Source organism: Ranitomeya variabilis, chromosome 8 (assembly GCF_051348905.1).
Source record: "Ranitomeya variabilis isolate aRanVar5 chromosome 8, aRanVar5.hap1, whole genome shotgun sequence".
In the NCBI taxonomy this organism is placed as follows: Eukaryota; Metazoa; Chordata; class Amphibia; order Anura; family Dendrobatidae; genus Ranitomeya; species Ranitomeya variabilis.
In genome coordinates, this window is record NC_135239.1 from 82,006,964 (window position 1) to 82,021,242 (window position 14,279).

The 14,279-nt window shown below is 43.6% G+C and overlaps 1 protein-coding gene across 1 annotated transcript in view; it reads right to left on the reverse strand.

The window, feature by feature from the left end:
* The window catches only part of SLC25A24 (solute carrier family 25 member 24), a 47,271-nt gene that overhangs the window by 785 nt on the left and 32,207 nt on the right, over positions 1-14,279 (reverse strand). Inside the window, exons 8-9 of the mRNA XM_077276078.1 lie at positions 5,871-6,038; positions 4,931-5,081 (exon numbers count right to left, since the gene is read on the reverse strand). Of these exons, the coding sequence (XP_077132193.1) occupies positions 4,931-5,081; positions 5,871-6,038 (319 nt within the window). The remainder of the gene's footprint in view (positions 1-4,930; positions 5,082-5,870; positions 6,039-14,279) is intronic.

Sequence of the window (14,279 nt, forward strand, 5' to 3'; positions counted from 1 at the left end):
TATTTTTTTTTTCTTTTTATGGTTGGAGTTTAGTGGAAGGGTGTATCCAAACGCAGTCCAACAAATTCACGATACTTTATTCCAAAAAGCGGCATAACTTCTAGCACAGCGGCTTGTAGGCAGCACAGAGCTGGAGTACCTTTTTGATCATGCTGATGTCATATGACTTTTTTTGGGGGGTGGAGTGGATGGTGTTGGTCACAGCGGGTAGAAGGGATGGAGGTGATTGACTGCAATAAAGATGGTTTCTGATTGTCTGTTTATGGAAAGCATGGAGCATTGGTGAGAAGCCACATGGCCCAAATACAGAAGGGGGCACCTGTGAGGAGGGGTAAACCGTACCCCAGGGAACAACATACAAAATGGATGCAGGAGGAGAGGAAAAGGTTGACCCTCTTACAAACAGAAAAGAAAAGAAGAACAGATCTGACATTTTATTATTAAAGGTGTGTGGTGGCGAGGGTCCAGGAAGAAGAACTGGAGGTACTTTAATCACATTGGTACTGAGGAACGGTCAGTAACTGGTAGTCTGTATACACGTGGGGCGTTTGCTCTATTTCACCTCCGATAAACCTGAGCTGATAGCTGATAGGAGAAGTTGCAGGGAGATGCACCAACTACTTATTTGCAGCATTCCCAGTACTTAAACGGCTCTTCAATGTCTTCTGAGGCTGTTACGGGAATAATGGTGGAAGTCTGTGCGACCTACACAGCCAACCACAGCTAACCTCCTACTAGTTCTCTCCTATGTCCCCGAGCTTCACAGTGAGCTCAATCACAGAGCTCAGCAGCTCCTCTTCCTCCTACAGTGCCCGCTCCACCAATGATGAGCCGCTTCTGGCAGGAGAGGGGGCAGAGCTAAAATTGATTTTTTGATTCTATCAAAAATCGCAAAATAGTGCCAGCCTCAAATGGTAAATTAATCATATTAATTAAATTAATCTCCCAGCCTAACATGTAATACATTGCTGCACCAAGTCAGTCACAGCAGAACCGTCTCTTTCTAGAATCCCTCCGCTCATAGAAGACATTACCTAGAAAAGGAATCTCAACTTTAATGTCAACTCTATAACTTATGTAGAGATTTCTTAAACAGAAACTGTGGTTTTAATTTTTATTTCATAAATAAATTGTACTCATGAAAATTACAAACTTTGTAATATATGTTATCAGAGAAATCCACTTCTTTCTTCATCAGGACTGATCAATCAATCGTTCTCAAAATTCTTAATACACAAGTAAAACCTATCTGTCCTTCGTAAAGATGGGAAAATCTATCACGGGGAAAGGAGATGGCAGTTGGTGCTTTTGAAGTTCTATGGAGAACGCTGTCATGGCAGCGGAATGTCTGTCTGCCTCTAGCTCCTCCTTCCTCATCCTCTACATAGAACGTTAAATGCATCAAATGTTAACTCCTATCTCAGTAATGGAAATAAAGCTGCCCTCAATGAACACAGAATTTACCTATGAATTGAGAGTGAAAGAAGCAGATTTCTCTGATGAGATATATTACACAGTTACTTATTTTCATGCGTACTATTGAATTATGAAATAAAAATTAAAAGCGAGTTTTATTTTTTGTGAGATAAACCTGTTGTAAGTTAGCCACCACTTAAAGGGTTAATCCCATCTTTCTTTCATGGTGGGGACAGGAATAACCACAACCATGTGTCAGCCACAGGAGGCTGGAGCAATTCAATAATAGAGAAAGCACTGAGGATATCAAATTTCCTGTAATTGCTTTATGAATCTATTATTAAAATGCAGATGCCACTTACAGCAGCTCCTCGTTTGCTTATGGAGCAGCAGGATTTCTACAACTTAGGCTTCACTCAGATGTCAGTTTTTACCTGGACATGAAAGAAGAAAAAAAAAAAAGGACCGTTCATCAGTGTGCAGGATCAGACTTTCATCAACTATTAGGGCTCTTTCAGATGTCAGTGTGTTTTGTATGTGTGGTGACAGTTTTCACAAGAGACACTTATACAGTTAAGTCCATATATATTTGGACAGAGACAACATTTTTCTAATTTTGGTTATAGACATTACCACAATGAATTTTAAACAAAACAATTCAGATGCAGTTGAAGTTCAGACTTTCAGCTTTCATTTGAGGGTATCCACATTAAAATTGGATGAAGGGTTTAGGAGTTTCAGCTCCTTAACATGCGCCACCCTGTTTTTAAAAGGGACCAAAAGTAATTGGACAATTGACCCCAAGGCTATTTCATGGACAGGTGTGGGCAATCCCTTCGTTATGTCATTCTCAATTAAGCAGATAAAAGGCCTGGAGGTGATTTGAGGTGTGGTGCTTGCATTTGCAAGGTTTTGCTGTGAAGTAAACATGCGGTCAAAGGAGCTCTCCATGCAGGTGAAACAAGCCATCCTTAAGCTGCGAAAACAGAAAAAACCCATCCGAGAAATTGCTACAATATTAGGAGTGGCAAAATCTACAGTTTGGTACATCCTGAGAAAGAAAGAAAGCACTGGTGAACTCATCAATGCAAAAAGACCTCAGTGGTGGATGATGGCAGAATAATCTCCATGGTGAAGAGAAACCCCTTCACAACAGCCAACCAAGTGAACAGCACTCTCCAGGAGGTCGGCGTATCAATATCCAAATCCATCATAAAGAGAAGACTGCATGAAAGTAAATACAGAGGGTTCACTGCACGGTGCAAGCCACTCATAAGCATCAAGAATAAAAAGGCTAGACTGGAATTTGCTAAAAAACATCTTAAAAAGCCAGCACAGTTCTGCAAGAACATTCCTTGGACAGATGAAACCAAGATCAACCTCTACCAGAATGATGGAAAGAGAAAAGTATGGTGAAGGCGTGGTACAGCTCATGACCCAAAGCATACCACATCATCTGTAAAACACGGCGGAGGCAGTGTGATGACTTGGGCATGCATGGCTGCCAGTGGCACTGGGTCACTAGTGTTTATTGATGATGTGACACAGGACAGAAGCAGCCGAATAAATTCTGAGGTATTAAGAAACATACTGTGTGCTCAGATCCAGCCAAATGCAGCCAAACTGGTTGTCGTTTCATACTACAAATGGACAATGACCCAAAACATAAAGCCAAAGCAACCCAGGAGTTTATTAAAGCAAAGAAGTGGAATATTCTTGAATGGCCAAGTCAGTCACCTGATCTCAACCCAATTGAGCAGCATTTCACTTGTTAAAGACTAAACTTCAGACAGAAAGGCCCACAAACAAACAGCAACTGAAAACCACCGCAGTGAAGGCCTGGCAGAGCATCAAAAAGGAGGAAACACAGCGTCTGGTGATGTCCATGAGTTCAAGACTTCAGGCAGTCATTGCCAACAAAGGGTTTTCAACCAAGTACTAAAAATTAACATTTTATTTACAATTATTGAATCTGTCCAATTACTTTTGGTCTCTTTAAAAACAGGGTGGCGCATGTTAAGGAGCTGAAACTCCTAAACCCTTCATCCAATTTTAATGTGGATACCCTCAAATGAAAGCTGAAAGTCTGAACTTCAACTGCATCTGAATTGTTTTGTTTAAAATTCATTGTGGTAATGTCTATAACCAAAATTAGAAAAATGCTGTCTCTGTCCAAATATATATGGACATAACTGTACATGTAGACCCATTCAAGGGAATGGGTCAGTGCACATGTCAGTGTGTTTCCAAGGACCGTGTGTCTGTGAGCAAAACACGCTGATATATCCGTTTTTTAACAGCTACACAGACCACAAAATGTCCAATCCGTGTGTCATCAGCGTGATACGTACCGGCACCTGGAAAGAATCAGTACAGTTAGCACTGTTCCCCGTCACCGGGTGCTGAAGTCAGCTCTCATCATTCTCCCCTGCTCTGCCGACGATCGGCGCGTACAGGGGAGAAAGAGTTATATTCAACTGATAACCGCAAGAGCAGGCGGCAGTTGATGGGACTGCTACTCCCATCAGCCTACACTTACTACCGCTAATAACAGTGAGAGCAGGCGGCGGCTGATGGGGAGTATTCATGGGATGATTGATGGGAGCCTGTGATAGCCAGCCCGTGGCCGGCGTCCATAGGAGATTGTGATGTTCACTATACATGGTAGTGATGATGCACTGCTACGTATAACACAAGTGATTGGTCGAATTGCAGCTTCAAAATTCCCTAGGGGACTATTAAATACAGTAAAGAAAAAAAAAAAGTTTTTAAAATATGAAAAAAAAAAAAAAGTTCAAATCACCCTCCTTTTTGACCCATTGAAAATGAAACAAACTAAAGAGAAATACACATATTTGGATATCGCCGAGTTTAGAAATGTCTGATCTATCAAAATATGCCGTGGAGAATCATATTGTCAGGTCAGTTTTACCATATAGTAAACAAGGCAAAAAACAAAACAAAAAAATAAATCAATTGTGGCCTTGCACTTTTTTTGCAATTTCACCTTACTTTTAATTTCTTTCCTGTTTTCCAGTACACTGTGTGGTAAAATGAATAGATTCATTAAAACGTACATCTCATCCCGCAAAAAACCAAGCCCTCATGTGGCTGAAGGAAAATTTAAAAAAAGCTATGGCCAGGGAGTGAAGGGGTTAACATAGCATTTGTTGGGGGTTTTTTGTTGGGTTTTTTTTGTTGGGTTTTTTTTGTTGGGGGGGGGTTTAATAACTTCTTATTTATGAATTTTTTGTATTTCTTTATACTTTCCACGTGTCACACTAAATAATCATTTGATTATTTCAAATGGATGTGTTGCTTGCACACAAAAAAAGTTTATTTTTTCTTCTTTTTTTGTCGGGTGGGGGTTAGAACTTCTGGTCGTTATGTTTATTATTTGTATCTCTATGTACATATACACACACACACACACACACACACTAGGGAAATCATTTTTGTACAGTTAAACTTCACTTTGATTTCTTGCACAATGGACTAGTTTGAGGCCGCTTACCTTGCGCTTGCATTCTAGTTCTGATGAGGGCTAATGGATAACTAGCCAATTGGCCACAGGTACTGGACGCTGTGCCACAGCCTAGGAGGACCAGCACCCCTGGGTTGGCAGAGTCTGTTGCATATTTCTGTAGCCAAGCATTCTTAAGGGTCTGCCAGAGGAGAAGGAAACGTCCAAACTGTTACCATCTATCAAACCCAACAAGTCTCGTGGACAGTCATTTCTGTTAATGGTAGGAAGCTGCAGTAATGCTCGATTTCATGCTGTGTGCATGCGGCTATATCACAGCTCACTGCAGAGTCAGTATTTATTGCCAAGGACAGAACCGGATCACCGCCTGTAAAATCAGCAAAATTCTCACTTATGGCCGCGTGCCCAAAGCCTTAAAGTGGCCAAAACTTACAAATGCTGGGTAATATTGGAATGAATTAATATTATGTACTTGTTGGAAATATAACAAAAAAAGTGTTCTGCAATAGCCAAATATTCATTATATAACGAGTGTCACCAAATCAAAAGTGACAAATTTTTGTTTTATTTTACCCTTACTTCCTCCTCTGAATATTCAGTTTTTATTTAGATTTTTTTCTATTTTTTTTTTAATCCGTCATATGGTTTCAGAGATGTGGGCCTTTTTACACAGTACTAATTTTGATGGTCTTTATTAAGGGAGCGATGGGTAATAATGAAAAGCGGTCTAGAAACACGCCCCATCAATCTTGCAAACCACACCCCCTTGTAAAGTTTAGAAAAAAAAATCTAAATAAAAAGGCCCATATCTCTGGAACTGCATGGTGGATTAAAAATAGAATAATAATAATAATAATACTCAGAGGAGCAGCGGGAGTAAAGTAACAGCGAAAACCCCATGATGACCATGGGAACTTCAGAACAATTAGTAACAATGTGATTGTATATAAAAAAAAAGTAAAAAGATCACCTCATAGATGGCGAGGTCAATGCCAGCATAAGGAATGATCCCCAGTATGTTGGGTATATATCCCTTATAGAAGGCCCGCACCCCTTCTTTTCTCAGGATCTGTTTCGCACAGTCAAACATCCCACTGTACTGTCCGGTCCTTGCTACAGCTAAGCGCGTCTTCATAACCTAGAACCCAGCACAAGATAATAGCGAGCATTATTATACAAAACGTCCTCTGCTGTTAGGCTGTTAGTCTAGATTGTATTTTAATATATGCAATAGATTTTTATATAAAAGACATGGAAATAGGAATTTCAATTTTTTACCAAAAAACTATTATAAACCCTTAATACAAATTAACCCCGTTCCGACAGGGCAATTTTGCATTTTTGCGCTTACATTTTCCCTCCCCTTATTCCAACAGCCATAGCTTTTTTATTTTTCTGTCTATATAGCCATAGGAAGGTTTGTTTTTTGTGGGTCAAGAGTTGTACTTTTAAATGACCTCATCTTTTTTTATCAGTTGATGTACTGGAAAGAGGGGAAAAAAAATCCAAATAAGGCGAGAAAGCGGAAAAAAGCGTAATTCTGCAATTGTTTTTTGGATTTTTTTTTATTTATTTGCAGCGTTTATTTTATGATAGTAAAAATGACCCAGCAATATAATCCTACAGGTCAGTACAATTATGCAGATATCAACATGTATACGGTACTTTTTATTTTATTTAACTGATGAAAAAAAAAAATCAATCAGTAATTTGTAAAAAAAAAAAAAAAATTAAAATAAATACATTCAGCTTGTGTCGCCATTTTCAGAGAGCTGTAATATTTTCAATATTCAGGTATGGACATGTATGAGGGTTTTTTTGTTTTTTTTTGCACCCCAAATTTAATGTTTTATTTATATCACTTTGGGGTAGATATAATGTTTTAATCACCTGTTATTACATTTCTTTTTGTTGGTGCAGCATCCAAAAGTAATACCAAATATGTGTATTTTTTAATTTTTAACAGATGAAAAGGGGGGTGATTTAAACGTTTATATTTTTTTCATAGGTTTTCACATGAGTACTGTAATGACCAACACAGAGGTCTTCAACAGGATCTTGGCTGCCATGGCATCCCATCAGAACCTGGTGATAATCCCATCGGCAGGCCCATGATAGTATAGAATGTTGCACCCTCCTGATGGCGAGTGCTAAATGCTGCCATCAGGGATTGCCAGCAGCATTTAACAGGTTAACAGCCATGGGTGGAGCAGAGATGTTAGAGACAGATGATGGCTGAATAACACAGCCATCATCTGCCGGGAAAGAAGCGGGTTTGGCATGCGAGCCCGCATCAAAGTCAGGGAGCCAGCATAGGACGTACCAGTATGTCCTGTGTCGATAAAGGATTAAAGGAGTTGACTGATCTTAATAAATATTGTAGAGGTTCACTCTTTCAGTAGGTAGCGTTCACACAGGCAATGTAGTTTGGGTCCAAACTCGTGCATTTTTAATTGCTTTCCACAGGTTGACCAGAACCAAAACAAACTGAAACATAAATCCCTAGCCTTGTCCAGGTGCTACCTAAATAGAACATGCCCTGGCAACTCTTACACGGCTGAGCTAGCCCCACCTCGGTCAAACAAAACATCTATTGGCCATTGAAACACCAAGGTTACTTACCGGTAGCCGGTTTTTCCGGAGCCCATGACAGCACACATGAGAGAGGGGATCCGCCCAGTCAGGACAGGAAACCTACTGAAATAAAAGGGCGGTACCTCTCCCTCGCTTCAGTTGGTTTTCAGAGCATGAGAGGCCCCCTTGGTTAGTACACATGGCAATCTACCACCACATTATAATAACAACAAAAAACACCCAGCTAAAAGTGCGCACCAAAGGGTGACAAAAGAAGGGAGGGAATATACAGGTGCTGTCATGGGCTCCGGAAAAAACGGATACCGGTAAGTAACCTTGGTGTTTTCCCGTCTCCCATGACAGCACACATGAGAGATTTTTGGAGAAAGGAACACATTAGGGAGGGACCACCGCTTGCAGCACCCTTCTACCAAAGGTAAGGTCAGTAGAAGAAGATAAGTTCAGTCGGTAGTGTTTAAAGAAGGTAGACGGAGAGGACCAGGTAGCGGCCTTACAAATTTGATCTATCGATACCTCTGCTTTTTCAGCCCAGGAAGTAGCCACGCCCCTGGTGGAGTGAGCCTTGATGCCTTCAGGGATCGGAACGCCACATGCAGCATAGGATAAGCTAATGGCCTCCCTAATCCACCTGGCAATAGTAGCTTTGGACACCCCATGACCTTTCCTGCTACCCTGGAAAGCTACAAATAGAGACTGATCTTTCCTCCACTGACTGGTTAAGGATATGTACTGTAACATAGACCTTCTTACATCAAGAGTGTGAAACCTCTCCTCACCTGGATTTTTTGGATTAACACAAAAAGAGGGTAATACAATCTCCTGACTCCTATGAAATTTAAGAACTACCTTAGGTAGATAAGCCGGATCTGGTCTTAGAATCACCCTGTCGTCATATATCTGAGTGTATGGAGGACAAATGAACAGGGCTTGCAAGTCACTCACCCTACGTGCGGATGTCAAAGCTAATAATAGTACCGTTTTTAGAGTGAGAAATTTTATCGATAATTCTTGCAAAGGCTCAAAAGGACTCTTAGTTAGAGCATCTAAAACCAGATTTAAATCCCAGGGAGGAATTCTCTGAATTACTACAGGTCTAGACCTACTACATGATTTAATGAAACGGGCAACCCACTTATTGGAGGCTAAATTACAATGATATAAAGCTCCTAATGCTGACACTTGAACCTTAAGTGTATTGGTAGCCAACCCTAGCTGTAAGCCTGCTTGCAGAAACTCTAAAATAGCACCCACAGGAGCCTCATCCGACAAAGGTTGCCCTAAAAACTCTAGAAACCTCTTCCATGTCCTACCATAAATTCTCGATATAATCGGCTTTCTACTTTTCAGCAGGGTGGAGACTAGCCCTGGCGAGAATCCCTGTCGGCTCAGTAATGCCCTCTCAAATTCCAGGCTGCTAGATGGAAGCCCTTCACTTGAGAGTGGCATACTGGACCCTGGGTAAGCAGGTCCGGAACCTCTGGTAGGATCCATGGATCGGTTACCGACATTTGTCTTAGGAGAGAAAACCATGGTCTTTTCGGCCAAAATGGAGCAATCAGTATCACTCTTGCCTGCTCCATCCTGATCTTCCTCACTACAACCGGAATTAATGATGTCGGTGGAAACACGTAAGCGAGGCTGAACCTCCACGGTATTCGGAGGGCATCCACTGCAACCGGGTTCCCCCTCAGGTCTAACGAGCAGAACCTCTCCACCTTCCTGTTGTGAAGCGTGGCAAACAAGTCTATTACCGGTTCGCCCCAGGCCTGCACTATTTGTTGGAACACCCTGGAATTCAGCGACCATTCTCCCTGTCTTAGCTTTCTGCGACTTAAGTAGTCCGCCTTCGTGTTTTCGACCCCCTTTATGTGCAGAGCTGTGAGGGACAGTAGGTGAGATTCTGCAAACTGAAGAAGCGCCGATGTTGCCCTCATGAGTGAAAGGGACCTCGTCCCCCCTGATGATTGATATAGGCTACCACCGCGTAATTGTCGGACATCACTCTGGTATGACGACCCTGAAGGATTGGAAGGAAATGTCTTACTGCTCTTTCTACAGCCCATAACTCTCTTATATTGGATGTTTGATATTTTTCTGTATGGGACCAGGACCCCTGTATGGAAAGGGTCCCTAGATGTGCACCCCATCCTGTACCACTCGCGTCCGTTGTGATCACGTCTTCTACCGGAGTTAGCCACTGAACCCCTGAGCTTAAGTGATCCCTCACTGACCACCAGACTAGGGAATCTCTGACGCGTAACGAGAGATGAACTTTTCCCTCCAAATGCCCTTCTAACAACCTTTGTGTTGACAGGACCTCCCACTGCAATTGCCTCAGGTGGAACTGTGCCCATTTTACAGCGGGAATACAGGATGTTAGTGACCCTAGCAGAGACATCGCCTTTCTTAGCGTCATCACAGGCTGATGTATCGCCAGTTCCACAAGACTTTGTATGTTGGATATTTTGCTCTCCGGCAGGAGACAGAGTTGACGCGTGGAGTCCAGAACCAACCCCAGGAAGGACTGAACTTTCTCTGGTGTTAATCTCGACTTGGCGACATTTATCTCCCAACCTAATACTGCTAGGGTCGTGGTCACTTCTTCTATTTGTGCAAGACAGTGATCTATTGACCTGCCTATTACCAGGAAGTCGTCTAGGTACGGAACAATGACTATGTCCCGGGAACGGAGGAAGGACATGACTTTCGACATTAATTTTGTAAATATTCTTGGTGCTATTGATAGACCAAATGGAAGGGCAGCATACTGGTAGTGTTTGAGTTGTCCTTGGACAATCACTGCTCTCAGAAACCTTTGATAGTCCTGATGAATTGGGACATGGTAGTAAGCGTCTTTTAAGTCTATAGCTGCCATGAAGCAGTCCGGGAACAGTATTTTTATTGCTGAGCCTACCGACTCCATCTTGAAGGAGTAATTTTTTATTGACCGGTTGAGTTTTTTCAAGTTGACAATAGTCCTTAGAGAGCCATCTGGCTTTCGTATTAAGAAGAGAGGGGAATAAAACCCTTCTCCTTCCTCTTCCTTTGGAACTTCTACTAGGACTTTTTTTAGAACTAGTCCCAATACCTCTGTTTCCAGAGCTAGTTGTTCCTCTGGAAGTTTTCTGCATGGTGTCAACACAAAAGTCTGTCGAGGTGGATGAATTCATTTTATTTTTAGCCCGTCGCCGACAACATTCAACGCCCAACGACTGGGGGAAATATTTAACCAGGTGTGAAGATAGAAAGAAAGCCTTCCCCCTACTTCCAGCTTGGCGTCATTGGGAGGGCTTTTTTGTGGATGTGGAGGGGCCCTTATACATGTACCCCGATCCTTTTCTATCTCTATAGTCCCAGTTCCTTCTATCTCCCGGGGGGCGACCTCTATTGAATTTTCCTCTCCGAAAATAAGGCCGTCTGATATCCACTGGAAAACGAGGCAACCCTTTTTTCTTGTCGCCAGCTTTTTCTAAAATGTCCTCCAGTTTTTGACCAAAGAGGAATTTGCCGTCGCACGGAATGGAACAGAGTCTATTTTTTGAGGGTAAGTCCCCTGGGCACCCCTTCAACCACAAGGCACGTCTTGCCGCGTTAGACAATCCTGCTGCCCTAGCTGCAAGTCTTACAGAGTCTGCTGAAGAATCAGCTATAAAGGCTGCCGCCCCTTGTGCCATTGCCATATTGGCTAGGACCTCGTCTCTCGGCACTCTAGATTTCAACTGATCCTCTATTTGTTGCAGCCAGACAATAAGGGAGCGGGCAACACATGTTCCAGCTATTGCCGGTTTTAGACCTCCTGCGGCTGCCTCCCAGGTATGTTTTAAAAAAGCATCCGCTTTTTTATCTAAAGGGTCTCTTAGGACGCCTGAATCCTCCAAGGGTAGGGATGACCTTTTAGATGACCTAGCCACCGCACCATCAATTTTAGGGGCTTTATCCCATACTTCTGAATCCTTTTCCTCAAAAGGATAACATCTCTTAGAAGCTGAGGGAAGAATACCAGACTTTTCAGGTTTCTTCCACTCTTTCTCTATAAGAGTTTTAACTCTAGTATTTACTGGGAAGGTACGCTTCCTCTTCTCCTCCAAACCACCAAACATAACGTCCTCTACTGATCTGGACTCCTTTTCATCTTTAAGGCCCACTGTAGCCCTAACTGATTTAACCAGTTTATCTGTATTCTCAGTTAGGAAGCATGGTCGGCCCCCAACATCACTATCCGAAGAGGAGCCAGAGAACACGGAAGAGGACGAACATGGAGACAGAGGTCCTTCTTGATATTCTTCAGATTGAGGGGTACCAGAATCTGAAACAGTCTCTAAGATCTTGCTACTTTTCTTTTTTAGGACTGATTTTAAAGACCCTTTAACCTCTGCTCTAATCATGGCCCTGAGGCCAGCGGCAAAGTCAGGGGATTCATCCTGAATAGTTTTTTGGATGCAGTCCGCACAGAGGCTTTTCTGCCATTGGACTGCTATTGGGGCTTTGCAGAGGGCACATTCTTTGTTCTTGGACTTGGCATTAGCCTTCCTCGGCGCCTGACAAGCAAGCAGAGAAACGTAGCCCATTACCACCAATGTGACATTCACGAAGATCACTCACCACCCTCTGACACTCAAGGGTACCGGATTTTGAGGCTGATCTGGAGTACGGATAACATCCCTCCTAGAAGCTGAGGAGTCCTGCGACCTTCGATCCGGACGACTGCCGCTTCTCCTCTTAGCATGCTGGTGAGCAGACATAGCGCCTGGTAAGCTTTCCTGCTGCTGCTGCTGCTGTGGTGATGACTGTTGTGAGTGCTGCTCCTTACAATCCTCCATAGCGGAGCTCTGTAGATGTGAGCACTTTTACTGTGGACTCACCGCCTTTTGAAGGGTGATCCACTCTGCTCACCGCCTCATCCGGTACAAAAACTCTGCTCCTCCCCCACCTCTGCGCCCACCAGGAGACCCAGGAGATACCTGTGACGCTGTAGCGTCTGTCTATGGGCGCCGCCATCTTGGATCCGGCGCGCAGCAGTGACGTCACGCGGGCACGCCCATTCCCAGCGTGCCCTGCGCGCATCACCGCCGCGCACCCGGAAGGCAGACCAGAGCCGACGGCAGCAGCAGAGGGGGCAGAGAGCGGCGTGGCAGCCGCAGAAGAGCCACAGGACTCCGGACTGCGCTGCCTAACACCCGCACGTGCGCAAAGGCCCCAGGACCTGCGAACGGCGCTTCCACACCCTGAAGGCCGGCATACAGGCATGCTGCCTGTTCTTCCAGTGCCGGGACAGGAGTGGGTGAGTGGAATCTTCAAGCAAAAAAACGCCGTGATTTCAGCACAAGGGTTCCCATCAGGACAGGAAACCCAACTGAAGCGAGGGAGAGGTACCGCCCTTTTATTTCAGTAGGTTTTCCTGTCCTGACTGGGCGGATCCCCTCTCTCATGTGGGCTGTCATGGGAGACGGGAAAACCACTGTTACTTGTAGTTCTCTGCACACATCCTGTGCATTTAATCATGATTACAAAATTAAGTGTGGGCTCACCCAAACAGATTAAAGTCATTTCTACTGGAACAGACTTCATACACAGAAGAGGCACGATCCCACCAGTTGCGGTATCCCCTTTGGCCTGAGCTCCAGAAGTTTCCAGTGCCAAACAAATATTCAACTCCAGTCACAGTTCACACTGAACGGATTGCAGCTTCCACACGGTTCTCTGCAACTCTCACAAACAGACTGCTTAGCGCAGTCTCCATTCAGAGAGAAACCCCGGCAAGTCTCTCTCTCTCTGCTACAGCTCACATTTTGGCTGGTCACTCACCAGTAGCACACTCAACACTGCTCAACATCCAGCAGACTGCCACTCTCTCAGGAGACTGCCACTTCATGAAGCTACTTCCTGGTTCTTAGCAAAAACCCTGCAGGTGTACCTAATCAAGACCCTGCAGAGCTGGAATTTAGCCCTGTCTATTTTTATACTCTAATCACTTTTGTAATTTGCTTTAATACAGAATACCATACACTTCTGTCTATACAGCTAATCCAAGCAAAGTAAAACAAAAAAAAGTGTTTTTTTACTTCACTTGGTGAAGTAACAAGGCATCCTCTGGAGGCTAGGGTTGCACACACTTCCCTGCAGCGTCTGTCACTCGGCCTGGAGCAAGATGTCATCAAGGGATGGCTCTGTGGTCACTTACCACAGTTTCTTTCATTGCCGCACTGAAGATATCCCAAATCCTTGGCAGAGATGTAAGCTTTGAGTGATGTGACCAATGCACCGGAACTCTGCTTGTCTGCAGTCCCTGCCAACACAGCTTCTTACTGTGAAAGGAGGCAACATCAAGGGGCAGTGATGATTAAAAAAAAAAAAAAAAAAGTGAGTGACACTAGCGTTACCCCTTGAAGATGATTTATTTGAGAGTGGTGGTAGAAGCTGTGGGGCGGCGCTGGTGTCCCTCCCCCTGCTTCTATCAATGCTCCCCAATGGTGTCTTGTTTCATAGTAAGACACTTCACCCACATATTCAGAGAGAGGAGATGAAAGAAACTGTGGAAAGTGACCACAACGCTGTCCCCTGATGACATACTGTTCCAGAAGGGGTGAAAGACGCTGTGGTGAAGTGAGTGCAGCTCCAACTTCCTAATGACGCCTTTTTTGAGAATCCTCTCACAAAGAAAGTCATGGGAACTGAAGTAAAAAAAAAAAAACACATATAGGGATTAGCTGTATAAGGAGAAGTGTAGGGAATTTTAACATAAGACAAATTACAAAAGTGCTTTGGATTTACACAGGACATTTTA